Source organism: Chelonia mydas, chromosome 13 (genome assembly GCF_015237465.2).
Source record: "Chelonia mydas isolate rCheMyd1 chromosome 13, rCheMyd1.pri.v2, whole genome shotgun sequence".
NCBI lineage: Eukaryota > Metazoa > Chordata > Testudines > Cheloniidae > Chelonia > Chelonia mydas.
Window position 1 is genome coordinate 12,979,616 of NC_051253.2, and position 13,023 is coordinate 12,992,638.

The 13,023-nt window shown below is 45.4% G+C and overlaps 1 protein-coding gene across 9 annotated transcripts; it reads left to right on the forward strand.

Annotated features, from left to right (window-relative positions):
- The first annotated feature begins 61 nt into the window (after positions 1-61).
- AURKA (aurora kinase A) lies at positions 62-12,718 on the forward strand. 9 transcript variants are annotated; one of them, XM_043526577.1, is made up of 9 exons: positions 62-86; positions 1,985-2,043; positions 3,514-3,802; positions 4,419-4,473; positions 5,442-5,633; positions 7,214-7,352; positions 8,221-8,369; positions 9,915-10,089; positions 11,847-12,718. In XM_043526577.1, the coding sequence occupies exons 1-9, from the start codon at positions 77-79 to the stop codon at positions 12,036-12,038; spliced, it is 1,260 nt and encodes a 419-aa protein (XP_043382512.1). In that variant the 5' UTR covers positions 62-76; the 3' UTR covers positions 12,039-12,718. The 9 variants fall into 9 exon arrangements, with proteins under 9 accessions (XP_043382512.1, XP_037771212.1, XP_043382513.1 ...); XM_037915284.2 differs by lacking the exon at positions 62-86 and adding an exon at positions 533-903; XM_043526578.1 differs by lacking the exon at positions 62-86 and adding an exon at positions 948-1,019.
- Positions 12,719-13,023: the final 305 nt, after the last annotated feature.

The following is a 13,023-nucleotide window of genomic DNA, read 5'->3' on the forward strand; positions in this document are numbered from 1 at the left end:
CTTCTAAGGCAGCCCCCTGAAGTCCTTCCCGTCCCCACCCCCCAGGCTCTGTGCGCACTCTCTGCGCCAGATCTTAATGGCCGGCGGTGAGGAACAAGAATGCCTGTTGATTGGCCTCTCGTCCGCGGCGCCGCCCGCCGATTGGTTCCTAACTGTTCCTCTGGTTGCCGAGCGAGCCTCTGAACGTCACGGGCACGACTCGGGCGCATGCGTCACCGCTACCCGCCGCGCCCTCCCGCTCCTAGCGTCGCGTTAACGCCGCTACGTGCGTTCTTTACGCATCATCTCGCTCTTGTTTCCTCCCTACGCTAACTTTGTAGACCGACGCGCCAGTTACGGACTTTCCTCTTCTCTGCTTGGTCGGTCTTTCATTACGCAAAATCGCGTAACTCCAGGCCGCCCACCTATGGCAGCGCAGTTATCATAAACGCATTTGGGCTTGTGATTTTCCCCAACTAGGATTTATTTGGGGGAGGGGGCGGCTTCTTTTAAAATGGTTGCTTCCAACTGACTCTCAGCCCGAAGCGACAACCATTTTAAAAGAAGCCCCACCCCTCTTGGCGTGAGCGTGATCTCACAAGCACGTCGCATCCCCGCCTTCCGCTTAGGTTTGTCAGAAATGGCCGCTGATCGTGTCACGTGGGCTCAGGAGGCCAATCATCTGCCTCTATTTTAAAAAACTCAGTGGATTATAGTAACTGGCTGCATTCCTTGTCACGTGGCCTCGAGAGGCCAATCCTGGGCCTCCGCGGGCGGGCGCCTGAAAAGAAATCAAATCATCACCGGCAGATCGTTTAATTATCTGTTGTACGGTATCGCTTGTCCCTAGTACGGTGCGGGGGGGAGACGTGTACCAGTTACAGGCTGTGAGAGTCCGGACCCCCCTCTCCCCCCCCCCAGCAGGTGAGTGACTGACGGTCACACGCCTCATCCGTGCCGCGGCGGCATCGCTGGGTGCTGGAAGTGGGGTCGTGCAGCGGGTCGCAGCGTTTTGTGTCCCGGCAACACTGGGGGCGGGGGTGAGGCTCGGGTGGCAGAGGCGGGGCTCGGGATGGGCTAATGGAGAGCGGCGGCGGTTTAAAGGGTAGCCCAGGAGGGCGGTTTGAATTCAAACAGCTCGGGCGGTCGGGGCCAGCGGGGTGGTGGTGACGGTGAGGGGAGCACGGGGCTGTGGGGGCTCTGGGAAGGGGGCCGCCTAGGGGCTGAGGAGGGCGCGGGGGCGTGAGGCGCAGAGTAGGGAATGAAGAGGCTGGTGGGAACGGGGCGTGGGGAGGTGCAGCGGGGGGGGGGGGGGGCTTCACGGGTGGGGAGCGCGTGGGCGGGCTCCCTCAGGAGCCGGTGGGGAGCGCGTGCGGGGGAGGTGCGGGGGGGGGCTTCACGGGTGGGGAGCGCGTGGGCGGGCTCCCTCAGGAGCCGGTGGGGAGCGCGTGCGGGGGAGATGCAGCGCGGGGGGGGGGGGGGCTTCATGGGGGTGCGGGGCGCAGTCGGCGGGGAAGTATGAGACCTGTGCAGTTGCGTTTGTGAGCGGGAGCCAGCTGGAGGTGAAGCGTTGTAATGGGGAGAGGGTTGCAGGGGGAGCTGGATTTGAGGGGTATGATGTGTGTCGGTTACAGCGCCAGGGGACTGTACTGGGGGAGACTGTAAAGGATACCGGGTTCCGAGACTCGGATTTTTCTGGCCAGTAGGAACCATTACGATCCTGACGGTAATGGGAGGAGATTGTGCAGGACCAGATGGGGGAGTGGGAAGACTGCATCTGTGGGTGGTGTGGGGGTTTCATTGCGGAGGGGCATTGAAGGTATGAAAACTGCCGCGGGGTGTGGGTTGATATAGGGTGTGGATGAAGAAAGCAGAGTGTGAGGGTTGGGGGTATGAGGAGGACATGCAAGGGGTGATGAGGAGAAGGTTGCTCTGTATAGAAGATATTTCTAGTTAATAATGTCCCTGCATGAGACAGCTCTGCAATTAAATGTTCTCTATTTAGGCAATATGGAGAAAAATGGTAAAGAGAACCACAATGGGCTCCCTGGTCACAGTGTCAAGGTAAAGTGGTCTTGCACACTTACTAGGCAAATGCATTTTACTTGGCTTGATCATACGAGGACTGTAAGCTTCTATTTGTTCACTCCACAAATTATCTGTGATAATTATCGCTGACTCTTCATCAAATAGGTTTTGCTTTTTTTCGTAAAGACACAGGGAATATTCTCCAAGCTACTCTCAGTAGCTCACTGCTGTGGAGACTTAGCCACCTGGAATACAACTTCTACAGACTGCTTCTGCATGGTGTTAGTGTTAAAATGTTTTCCTGTGGGGTGGCAGCCATTTCTTGTGATATGGGTCTTTAAATATCTAAGACTGTGATCATCATGCTGGGATGTATTGTTAGGAATGTTGCAAGCAAGACACAAGAAGTAATTCTTCCATTCAGCATTGATAAAGCCTCAGCTGGAGTATTGTGTTCAGTTCTGGGCACCATACTTTGGGAAAGATATGGACAAATTGGAGAAAGTCCAGTGGAGAGCAACAAAAATAGACCTATGAGGAAAGAATTGAAAAAATTGGACTGTTTAGTCTAGAGAAGAGAGGCAGATCTAAGTCTTCAAGTATGTAAAAGGTAGTTAGAATGAGGAGGGTGATAAATCGTTCTCTTTATCCCCTGAGGACAGGACAAGAAGTAATGAGCTTAAATTGAAGCAAGGGAGATTTAGGTTAGATATTAGAAAAAAAACTTCCCAATTGTAAGGGTAGTTAAACACTGGAACAAATTGCTTAGGGAGGTTGTGGATTCTCTGTCAGGTTTTTAAGAACAAGAATACCTGTCAGGGTGGTCTAGATAATACCTAGGGCATGTCTACAGTATGAAATTAAGTTGACTCAAGTTAAATCAATGTACAGCCACTGCAGTACTTAAAGCAGTGTTTCATGTCCACATTATAGTCCTGTCCGCAGTGCACGTCCTCACTGGGAGTGCTTTCCACCGACTTAACTGCATGCGCGTTATGGCACACTGACAGCCGGCCCCTCGGCGATGTAAGTAACGCTGTGTCTACACGGACACTGCATCGACCTAAGCGCTGCGCCTCTCATGGAGGTGGAGTTAAGTCGATGTAGTGGACAACTTACATCAGTGGAAACTACCTTTTAGTGTAGATGCTTACAGAGTTAGGTTGACATGAGCTGCCTTATGTCGACCTAACTCTAGTGTAGACCAGGCCTTAGTCCTGCCTCGGTGCAGGGGACTGGACTAGCTGACCTATCAACATTCCTATCAGTCTTGACATTCCTATGATTTTATGATATCCTCCTTTCGGTCTGATTTATTTTTTTTAACTCTTAATGGGTATATTAATTGAGTGTAATGGAGCTAATTAGCTCATACACAGATAGGAAAAAACACTTGCCTGCTTGTAATAATAAATGGACAGGACCAAGGAATAAACTACAGGAAAAGCAAAACTTCTAGTATGTTGTATGTGCCTCTACTGTAATTAAATGTGTTGGGTTTTTTAGACTCTACCCACCATTGGAGATGGTCCAAAACGGCTCCCTGTGCATCAGCAGCATCCTCAGAATCGGGTACCTGGAGGTGGAGTCCAAGCACAGCGTATTTTGTGTCCTTCAAATTTGGCTCAGCGAGTTCCTGTACAGTCACAGGCTCAAAAATCTGTGCTGTCAAACCAGAAACAGTCTCAAAACCAGCTGATGCAACAGCCCCGACCAACTTTTCTAGTTCAACCAATTTCTAGGCCTCAGGCTCCAAGTAAAAACAATGAGGAACCTCCACAGGCTTCACTATCTGGTAAATATAACTGTAAATAAATGTTTCATTTTCAATAATATGCAGTCAACTTCAGCATATTAACTAAATTGGCATGTATTCTTGCTGCATTCATAAGAGATTTGTCTAGTTTCACCTTGAACCATAATTCTTTTCTATTATTTTTATTATCATAGCACCTATGAGTCCTAATTATGGACCAGGACTCGGCCGGGTAAGGTGCTGTGCAAGCATAGAACAAAAAGACAGTCCCTGCCCAAAATACCTTACAATCCACAAGAGAATGCTTTACTAATGGGAAGACAAGTTAGAAGGGTAGTTCAGACTTATATAGAGAGTTTTCCTGGATTAAAAAAATCCCTTGTAGTTGTGATTTACTAGCTAGTGTGATGCTGCTTGCTTTTTCATAGGCCAGATTAGTAGCTTATTCATATGAGACTAAGATAGTGGTCACTGATGCTCAGATACCATGGTAATGGTTGCAATAGGAGAAACTAAATAGGTTCAGGCTGTCCGTGGAGTCCGAGCCTGGCTTGTATGCAAAACTTGGGAACTAGATTGAGAATAATCATTTTGGAAGCAGACAGTGGTGTTTATGAACTATAGTTATGAAGTGTTCAATTCTCTTTATGTGCAGCAAAAAGCCTTGAAGCAGAAGGGACATCTGTCCAGAAAAATGAAGAAACTAAAAAGTAAGTCCATGGGTATGCTGCCATTGATGTCTGTTGGGGCCAGGGTCTCTTTGTATTTAGGACTAAATAATGTAGCAATTTGGATGCAAAATATTTTGTGGCTTAACCGCAACTATTGTTTTTGAGCCTGTTCATTATCAGGAATGCTGTCTCTGCATTTGTAAATACCACAAAATATTTTGGAGCTATGAATATGAGATACTTTCATGAAGTTCTAGGAAATCTTTAATCTGTTTCATGACCTGATAACCTTCAAGAGCAAAGGCTTTCATAGCTTGTTTAAAAAAGGAAAATCTGCATACTCTAGCCAAAAGAGAACTATATGCTTTTCATTTAAGAAGCTATTCTGAGTGAAGATTTTTTTTTTTTCTTGTATGGAAAACCTCAACTTAATGTTTTTTGTTTTTCCCATGAAGCTGGACAAAACTTTATATTTTGAAACTAAATGAAAAATGACTCTTTCCAGACTCTCAAGTCTTCTGCACATATACCTGAACATTGGAAGAAAATGTATTAATAGCATGTGCAAGACAGAGTTGTTATGGCTCAGCTCACAAGAGCATGCGCACTAAATTAGGTGCATGCACTCTGATATATCCAAACCACTAATATGTGCACACCTTGAATTGTGTGCACAAATTGGACATTTGTGTCCAGGCATGCTTTTATCTTGGCACATTCAACCTGGCCATGTGCAAAATTCCCTGCACAACTGAAGATTTGGATCCAGAAGTCTGAAAAGAGAACTGACCCTTACATGTTGCGTTCCTTTTCCCAAAGATAGGTTTTCATTTCTTGGGTGACTGGCCCTAGGAGGGGGGAATACTTGGGGCCAGTTAATTTGGTATAAATGTGGAGTAACTCATTTGACTTCAGTGGAGTTATTCTGGGACATTACCCCAATGTATCAAGAAATTCTAGTCCCTGGTGTGGCTTCTAGCAACTTAAACTGTTTAACTTTCTCATAGAAGGCAGTGGTGTCTTGATGACTTCGAAATTGGCCGTCCTCTGGGAAAAGGAAAGTTTGGAAATGTGTATCTGGCTCGTGAAAAGCAAAGTAAATTTATCCTAGCGCTGAAGGTGTTGTTTAAAACACAGCTGGAAAAAGCAGGAGTAGAACATCAGCTGCGGAGAGAAGTAGAAATACAGTCTCATCTTAGGTAAAATTGATCTAAAACTACTTTTTTAGATATGCTTCCAGAGAACAGGAGAGACAGTTGGACTCCATTGTATCTCTTGACCCTCAATTAAAGGAGGAGGGTAGGAATATCTTGTGAAAGTTTATTCTTTCGGGATGGCCTGGGCAAACCAGTCTCCTGTGTCACTTGTATGATATTAGGGCAGGCTCTCTAGTTTTTGTACGGTGCCAAGCATTTTCTTGATATCTAACTAAGGTTGATTACTTACAGACTATCACATGTACGGAGCTTGCAATATGAATCTACAGGGCAGGTTTTTATGCTTTGCCACAGCAACCTCTCAAAACAGCAAGTCAATTGCATGTCTCTGTATTTTATCCTGACCTTTATGCCACACGGTAGGAAACAATTAAAGGAATTGGCCTTATTAACCCCCCCCCGGTCAAATATTATATAAGGGAATTTCTCCCACTCGTTTTAGATGGCACAAGTGTGTACAATTCCTTTAAATGTTCCTTAAACTTTCTAGTCTTCTATATTCTGGAGTGGGGGGAAATATTTAATATCCCTGAGTCTATGGCTACACCACAGAGCTTACAGCAGCATAGCTGCACCGATGTAGCTGCGCCAGTGTAGCGGTGCTAGTGCTGACACTTTAAGCTGATGGGCGAGAGCTCTTCCATTGACTTAATTATTCCAGCTTCCACAAGAAGCGGTAGCTATGTCAGCAGGAGAAGCTCTCCTGTCAACATAGCAGTATCCACACTGGCACTTAAGTCGGTATAACTTGTTGCTCAGAGGGGTGGCTTATTCACGCTCCCGAGTGATCTAAGTTCTACCAACATATACTTTGATCTTGGTAGCATGGTTGGGAAGGCTGTCTAGAGAAGTGAGGTGCACAAACAAGGTGTCTCTGAAAAGCTGTATAAAGATGGGGGGCGGAGGGGAGCTTAAACAATCTTTGCTCAATTGAGGAAAAAGGAAAGGAAGTTAAAAATATGCACTCTAAGCTGTAGCAGCTCCAGAACTTTACTTACTTTACTTACTAGCCTAAAGGCACTAAGACTGACACATGAAATCGTCCTACTGTATTTTCCACTGTATGCATCCAGTGAAGTGGGCTGTAGCCCATGAAAGCTTATGCTCAAATAAATTTATTAGTCTCTAAGGTGCCACAAGTACTCCTGTTCTTTTTGCAGATACAGACTAACACGGCTGTTACTCTGAAACCTAAGTTATACAGTAGGCTTGCCAAACAGAAGCACTCTGAGGTGAAATGCTACAGAGCTACACTGAAGAAATTTCTTGAATGCAATGGCTAGCAGACTTAAAAAAAGAAGTGTCTTCAAAATAAAATCAATCAAAATCACCTTTCCATACTAAAGTTGATATGTGCTTTGTCACTGGTATAAATTTTAGGGAGTGATAACTCCATAAAATGTTAGCTAGCAGTCTAGCTCCTCCAATGCATGAAACTCAAACTAGGTGCTAGTAACTACATAACATCTATATAGGTGACCCCCCAAAAAATGAAAATCAGTATTTTGTTTGTCTGTGTAGAGATGTTTTCTACCAGAAAACTATTCACATTTTTTTTGCAGACATCCCAATATTCTCAGGCTATATGGCTACTTCCATGATGCCACAAGAGTCTACCTAATTCTAGAATATGCACCTCGTGGAGAAGTCTACAAAGAGTTGCAGAAGCTAACCAAGTTTGATGAGCAGAGAACTGCTACTGTAAGTGTCTCTAGAGTTTTTTTATCATCCACCAACCTTTTGCAAATGCAGTTAATATCTGAAGCATAAAGTTAGACCTTTAGATCAAAATCTGACATTAGGCACATGAGTGCATCTCCACTGAAATCAATGCATTTGGTAACTAAGAGCAGAACTGATTAAAAAAAATCTTTTAGTTTTGAAACTAGATATTTAGGAATAGTCTAGAAAGTTAGTTACTATATGCATCATGACCGTTCGCTGTTGGCTGCCACTTTAAGGTCCTAGATGTCTCAAGTAAGTATAGAGGAGGGGAAGGTGCTGTAGAGTAGGGGTTCTCAACCTTTTTCTTTCTGAGCCCCAACATGCTATAAAAACTCTAGGACCCACCTGTGCCACAACAACTGTTTCCCTGCATATAAAAGGCAGGGCAAGCAATAGGGGGCAGCAAGCAGGGCAGTTGCTTGGGGCCCGTCGCCACGGGGGCCCTGTGAAGCTAAGTTGCTCTGGCTTCAGCTTCAGCCCTGGGTGGCAGGGCTTGGAACCCCAGGCTTCAGCCCCATGTGGTGGGGCTTCGGCTTTTTGCCCTGGGCCACAGCAAGTCTAATGCCAGCCCTGCTTGGCAGATCCCCTGAAACCTGCTTGTCCCCCTCCAGTGGGCCCTGGACCCCTAGTTGAGAACCACTGCTGTAGAGCACAGCACTAAATAGTCAAAGGGGCTTAAAAGGGTGAAATAACTTATAAAGTGTTAAGATAGACCTTATTGGGCTGAAACTGACAACACTGCCAATTTCACAATGGGTGTCTAGACACCAAGTTCTCTAACAGTTAAGCTAAGGAGGTTACTATGTCTTTAACATATACTGTCTCATTGGATCACTCTTTACAGTATATGACAGAATTGGCAGATGCTCTATCATACTGTCATTCAAAGAGAGTGATTCATAGAGACATCAAGCCAGAAAACTTGCTGCTTGGTTCAAACGGAGAGCTGAAGATTGCTGACTTTGGATGGTCTGTGCATGCTCCGTCATCTAGGTAAGAACTCAGATGCTAGTACCCTATCATCTCTTGATGCAGCACAAAGCTTCATGGCTCTAAATAAAATCTTAGTATGTATTAAAGAACATACACCACTGTCACAGCACTAATTGAGGAAGGCTGATGCACAGAGACTGAATCACACAACTGCAACTTGCCTAGAAATATGCACACTGTGTCATGAGAACCCCAAAACTGGTTGGTTTGCCCAGTTTATTTACAGGTCTGTCCTACCTTCATCCCAATCCCCTTTGATGTGTTGGTGCAGAGTGTAGCAAGAAAGCACTGTTTTAGTGTATTTGGAGCCTTGCATGCCTCTGGGGAGAACTGTAGGGTTTCCGTCGTTAATTCTCAAGAGCAGGGATTCTCAACCTTTTTCTTTGAGTTCCTTCAACATTCTGTACAAATCCCACGGCCCACCTGTGCCACAATAACTGGTTTTCTGCATATAAAAGACACGGCCGGTGTTAGGGGGTAGTAAATAGCTCAGTTGTCTGGGGCCCCATGCCACAGGGTCCACCTGCAAAGCTACATTGCTCAGGCTTCAGCTTCGGGTGGCGAGACTCATGGCCCCTGGCTTCAGTTCCATGCGGTGGGGCTTTGGCTTTCTGCCCTGAGCTAAGTTCCCTCTAAGCTGCGCAGCTGCCTATTAAGCACTGCACAGACGCTCAGGGCTGTGGCGGGGAGAGATGCCTCTCCCCAAGCCCCAGCCCCGCCGCAGCACAGCACCCCAGCCCAGCCCCAGACTTGCTGCGGCTGGGGGACCAGCACCCCAGCCCAGCCCTAAACCTGCTGTTGCCTGGGGACAGGCGCCCCAATCCAGCCTGTCCTGGACCTGCCGCGGCTGGGGGACAGGCGCCTATCCCTTCCCCAGAGCCCACACTCCCAGCCGGAATCCTCACCCCATTCGCACTCCAACCCTCTGCCCCAGCCGTGAGCCCCTCATCCTTGGGCGCAGCCCTGAGCCCCCTCCAACAGTCTGAACCCCTTGTCCCCACCCCGACTCATGAATTTTATGTGCACCAATATGGAGGTGATGTGTCTCACATCACCCCCATATTGGTGCATGTAACAAAATTCATTCCGCACATGGGTGGAAATAAATTAGATGGAACACTAGCTCTGAGCCCCAGCAAGTCTTAACACGGGCCCTACTTGATGGCCCCCCTGCGGCCCCCCAGGGGGCTCCTGGTTGAGAACCACTGTTCAAGAGTACAGACCAGCCCCCTCTGTCATTGTCCAATGTGTGACACTTGAAGTGAGCTCTTTGGAATAAAGGGAGCATCAACTACTATGTGTACTTATGCACTTCCTTGTGTAACTGAACACACCAAGTTATCAGTACAGATGTTGCCCTCGAGATGGTGTCTAAAAGTTGATAGTTAAGTACAGAAGTTGAATATTAAGTTCATATGAGAAACTAGAATTTCTGGGTGCAAGCTGGTACTAGCAAAGTAACTGAGTGATTCTTAGAAATGGAGAATACTGCTGCATAAAGCCCAAACTACAGTTTCTGTATGAAACCATTTGTATGTGTTTTAGGAGGACAACTCTTTGTGGTACACTTGACTACTTGCCTCCTGAAATGATTGAAGGGAGAACACATGATGAAAAGGTGGATCTCTGGAGCCTGGGGGTTCTGTGCTATGAATTTCTAGTAGGGAAACCTCCTTTTGAGGCAGAGACATACCAGGAAACTTACAGAAGTATTTCAAAGGCAAGTATTGGGTCATTTTCACTTCTTCCTCCTAAGTCACCTATTCAGTGATATTAAATAGATATGGGGTGATAAAACTGAAATGTTTTCTCAGCTACTTACAGGAAGGAAAATGGGGCCTCCATTTCCTATGGTTTCCCATGGCTAATCAAAGAGCAGCCTAGCAGCTGTGATCATCAGGAATTACCCTGATTTTATCTAAATCAGCCTTTAGAGAAGGCTGGATTCTTCTCTTAATATGGGCTGTAACCCAGTGTAAATTAACATACAAGCCACAGCAAAACTTTTACTGTCAGTGGGAGGTGTGCATAAAAATCAGTGTAGTAAATAACATTCAGTTATCTGTAACTTTTTGTTAATACACTGTTGCTACATTCATCATCCCTCTGAGGGAAAATAGTTACCTTTAGGACCACTACTTTCTGCCCTTTGATTCTCTTTCTTCTCCCACGCTGGGACTCTCCCTCTCTTTTCCCTATAATAATTCCCATTTTTCTCCTCCAGAGGCTTCTCTTACCCTTTTTCCATTTCAGCTACTAGAAATGATGAGCAATTGAATAGTTGAATTCTGGCATTTAAGGTGCCATTGGTATTTAGTTACCCTAGTTTCTTTGAAGCGTTGTGTCGAATTTGTAACTTGGTCAGTGTTTCAAGCTGTACGAAGGCTTTTACTTGCTTCACATATGAAAGGTTGCTTTAGTAATCATGAGTACAACAAAATTTCTAACTCACGGTCTCACAATGAATTGGTTCACGTACCACCTTCTTAAAAGTCGTTGTGAAGTGAATGGATGGAACATGAAGCTTCATGTACCACATTTTGGGGATTCCTGGTTTTACTCCTGGGGGAATTCTGTGCCACTGCGCAATACAGAATTTTGCAGACATTAATGTGTGTGCAGAATTTCCTTTCCCCCACAGAAATTGGTTGCAGTGCTGCTGGACCTGACAGAGCCCAACTTGTGCATAGAAGACACTGCTGGGGGGAGGGGGAGGGAGCTAGAGGGTTCCCTTCAGCTGCAGTTCCCCATGTGCTCTGAGGGAAGGAGACAGTGGTGTGCAAGAAACTCCACACAAGCCTGGGTCCAACCATCAGACTGTTTTTCCTGCTGGATCCCTGGGCGGTGGGGGTGGGGGAGTTTCTGGGCTGGGGGGCCACAGCTGGGCTCTGGGGTGTAAGAGGATGGGTGTGGGGGCTGGGATTTGGTGAGGAGGAGGTGTGGGTATCTGGGCTGGGGGGGTCCTGGCAAGGCTAAGACAGGGGGAGGTGGCTGGGTGTCTGGCTGTGGGATGGGGGAGAGAAACAGGAACTGGGTTGTCATAGGGGTTTCTTTAACTCTCTACTCCTGGGGAAACTGGTGTCTCTATTGTTACAGACATACTTGCTCACAGGTATTTTGAAATAAATTACCAAAATAATTGAAACTGATGTGATCATGTAGTGTTGTTTTGATTCTCAACATTTGCAGAATTTTAATATTGTGCACAGAATTTTTAATTTTTTTGGTGCAGAATTCTCTGAGGAGTAACCTGGTTTGCTTCTGTATAGTTGAAAAGTGACGAGGCTGGGGGGAAAAAAAATCAGTCAGATCTCGTGTATGGGCTGACTGATAATGCTCTTCTAAACTTTCCTTTGGCTCCATCTACATCCCAGTATTCTCTGCTTTATTCCCTGTACAACTACAAACAATTCCTAACACCTGAAAATGTTAGTTCTATATTTACCACTAGAATAGTAACTTATTGCTTGTTTTTAGGTGGAATTCAGATTTCCTCCTTTTGTAACAGAGGGAGCTAAGGACTTAATTGTAAAGCTCCTGAAGCATAATCCATACCAGAGGCTGCCACTGAAAGACGTGCTTGCACACCCATGGATTACCACAAACTCTACAAAACAACCAAGCAGCCGGAAGAGTGAGGCTGCTACCAGTAACAGAACGCCATCTTAGCAAGGTGTCTGTTTCATGCTATAAACAATCTCAAATGAACTATAAGCAAAAGGAGAGCCCTGTAACCATGACTACTTTAATGCAGCCGGGAAAGGTTGCTTGCAATGAGACTTTAATAAAAGACCTGCTAATTAAAACAGACTGGGGGAGGGGGAATGATTCAGTTGTGTGAGCTATTCACCATTTTAAACTCTTATTGTAATAGAGAAAATGTTTTTTTATATATATGTATTGAGAGCAGTTTGACAAGAAGTGTACTTAAAGAAGTTGATAGAATATTAGCCAACGTACTTGAAGCCCAGTTTGCATATGGGTCATATACATTGAGATGAGGCAAAGCTAAATGTTGTTGTCTTGCCAAGGCCCCTATAATGTGATCAGTCTTAATTTTTGGCCCCTTCTTCCTCATAGCAAGAGACAGTTGTGGTTCTGGATATCTGTCATGGTCAAATAGTGCAATAATAAATCCTTGCGTTACCTGCATTCTAACTTATTGGGCTGCTAAGGTTATCACAAATGTGCAGTGATCTGAAGCAGAGTGGAAAAAGATGAATGTGCCTCTTCATAAATGTGTCCTAATAATTGTATACATTTCTTGCTTCTGTGTACCCTTTGGTCTGCTGTTGTCTTGAGGGGTGAGGCACTTGAAATTTGTTAAATAAAGACTTGTTACATTTTGATAGGGTGGTAATGTTTACTTTACTGCACATACTGGACTTATTAGACAATGTTCTTAAACTAGAAAAATATAGCAAAATGTATCAAATTAAAATGTAGACACTGCCTATTCTATGAAACATAAGAGCCTGATCTTAAAGATGTTAGTATATTTTGTAGAGCCTAATGACTTTACTGTACAGTTTCATGGAGCGTCATCAGCAATCACTTCAAATCATTATTGTTCAGCACAAGGATCTGCTCAATTATATTAGTATAACTGCTGTAAATCCAGTTTTGAGGTAAAGAATGAGGCGTGGGAATAGGC

What these genes read in the sequence shown, in the direction of transcription:
- AURKA (XM_043526576.1), top strand. Translation starts at nt 1,555, where the DNA reads ATGGGGAGAGGGTTGCAGGGGGAGCTGGATTTGAGGG. An exon ending in TCCCTGGTCACAGTGTCAAG is followed by an intron (nt 2,044 to 3,513) that starts GTAAAGTGGTCT and finishes TGGGTTTTTTAG; the next exon opens with ACTCTACCCACCATTGGAGA. An exon ending in CTTACAGAAGTATTTCAAAG is followed by an intron (nt 10,090 to 11,846) that starts GCAAGTATTGGG and finishes GCTTGTTTTTAG; the next exon opens with GTGGAATTCAGATTTCCTCC.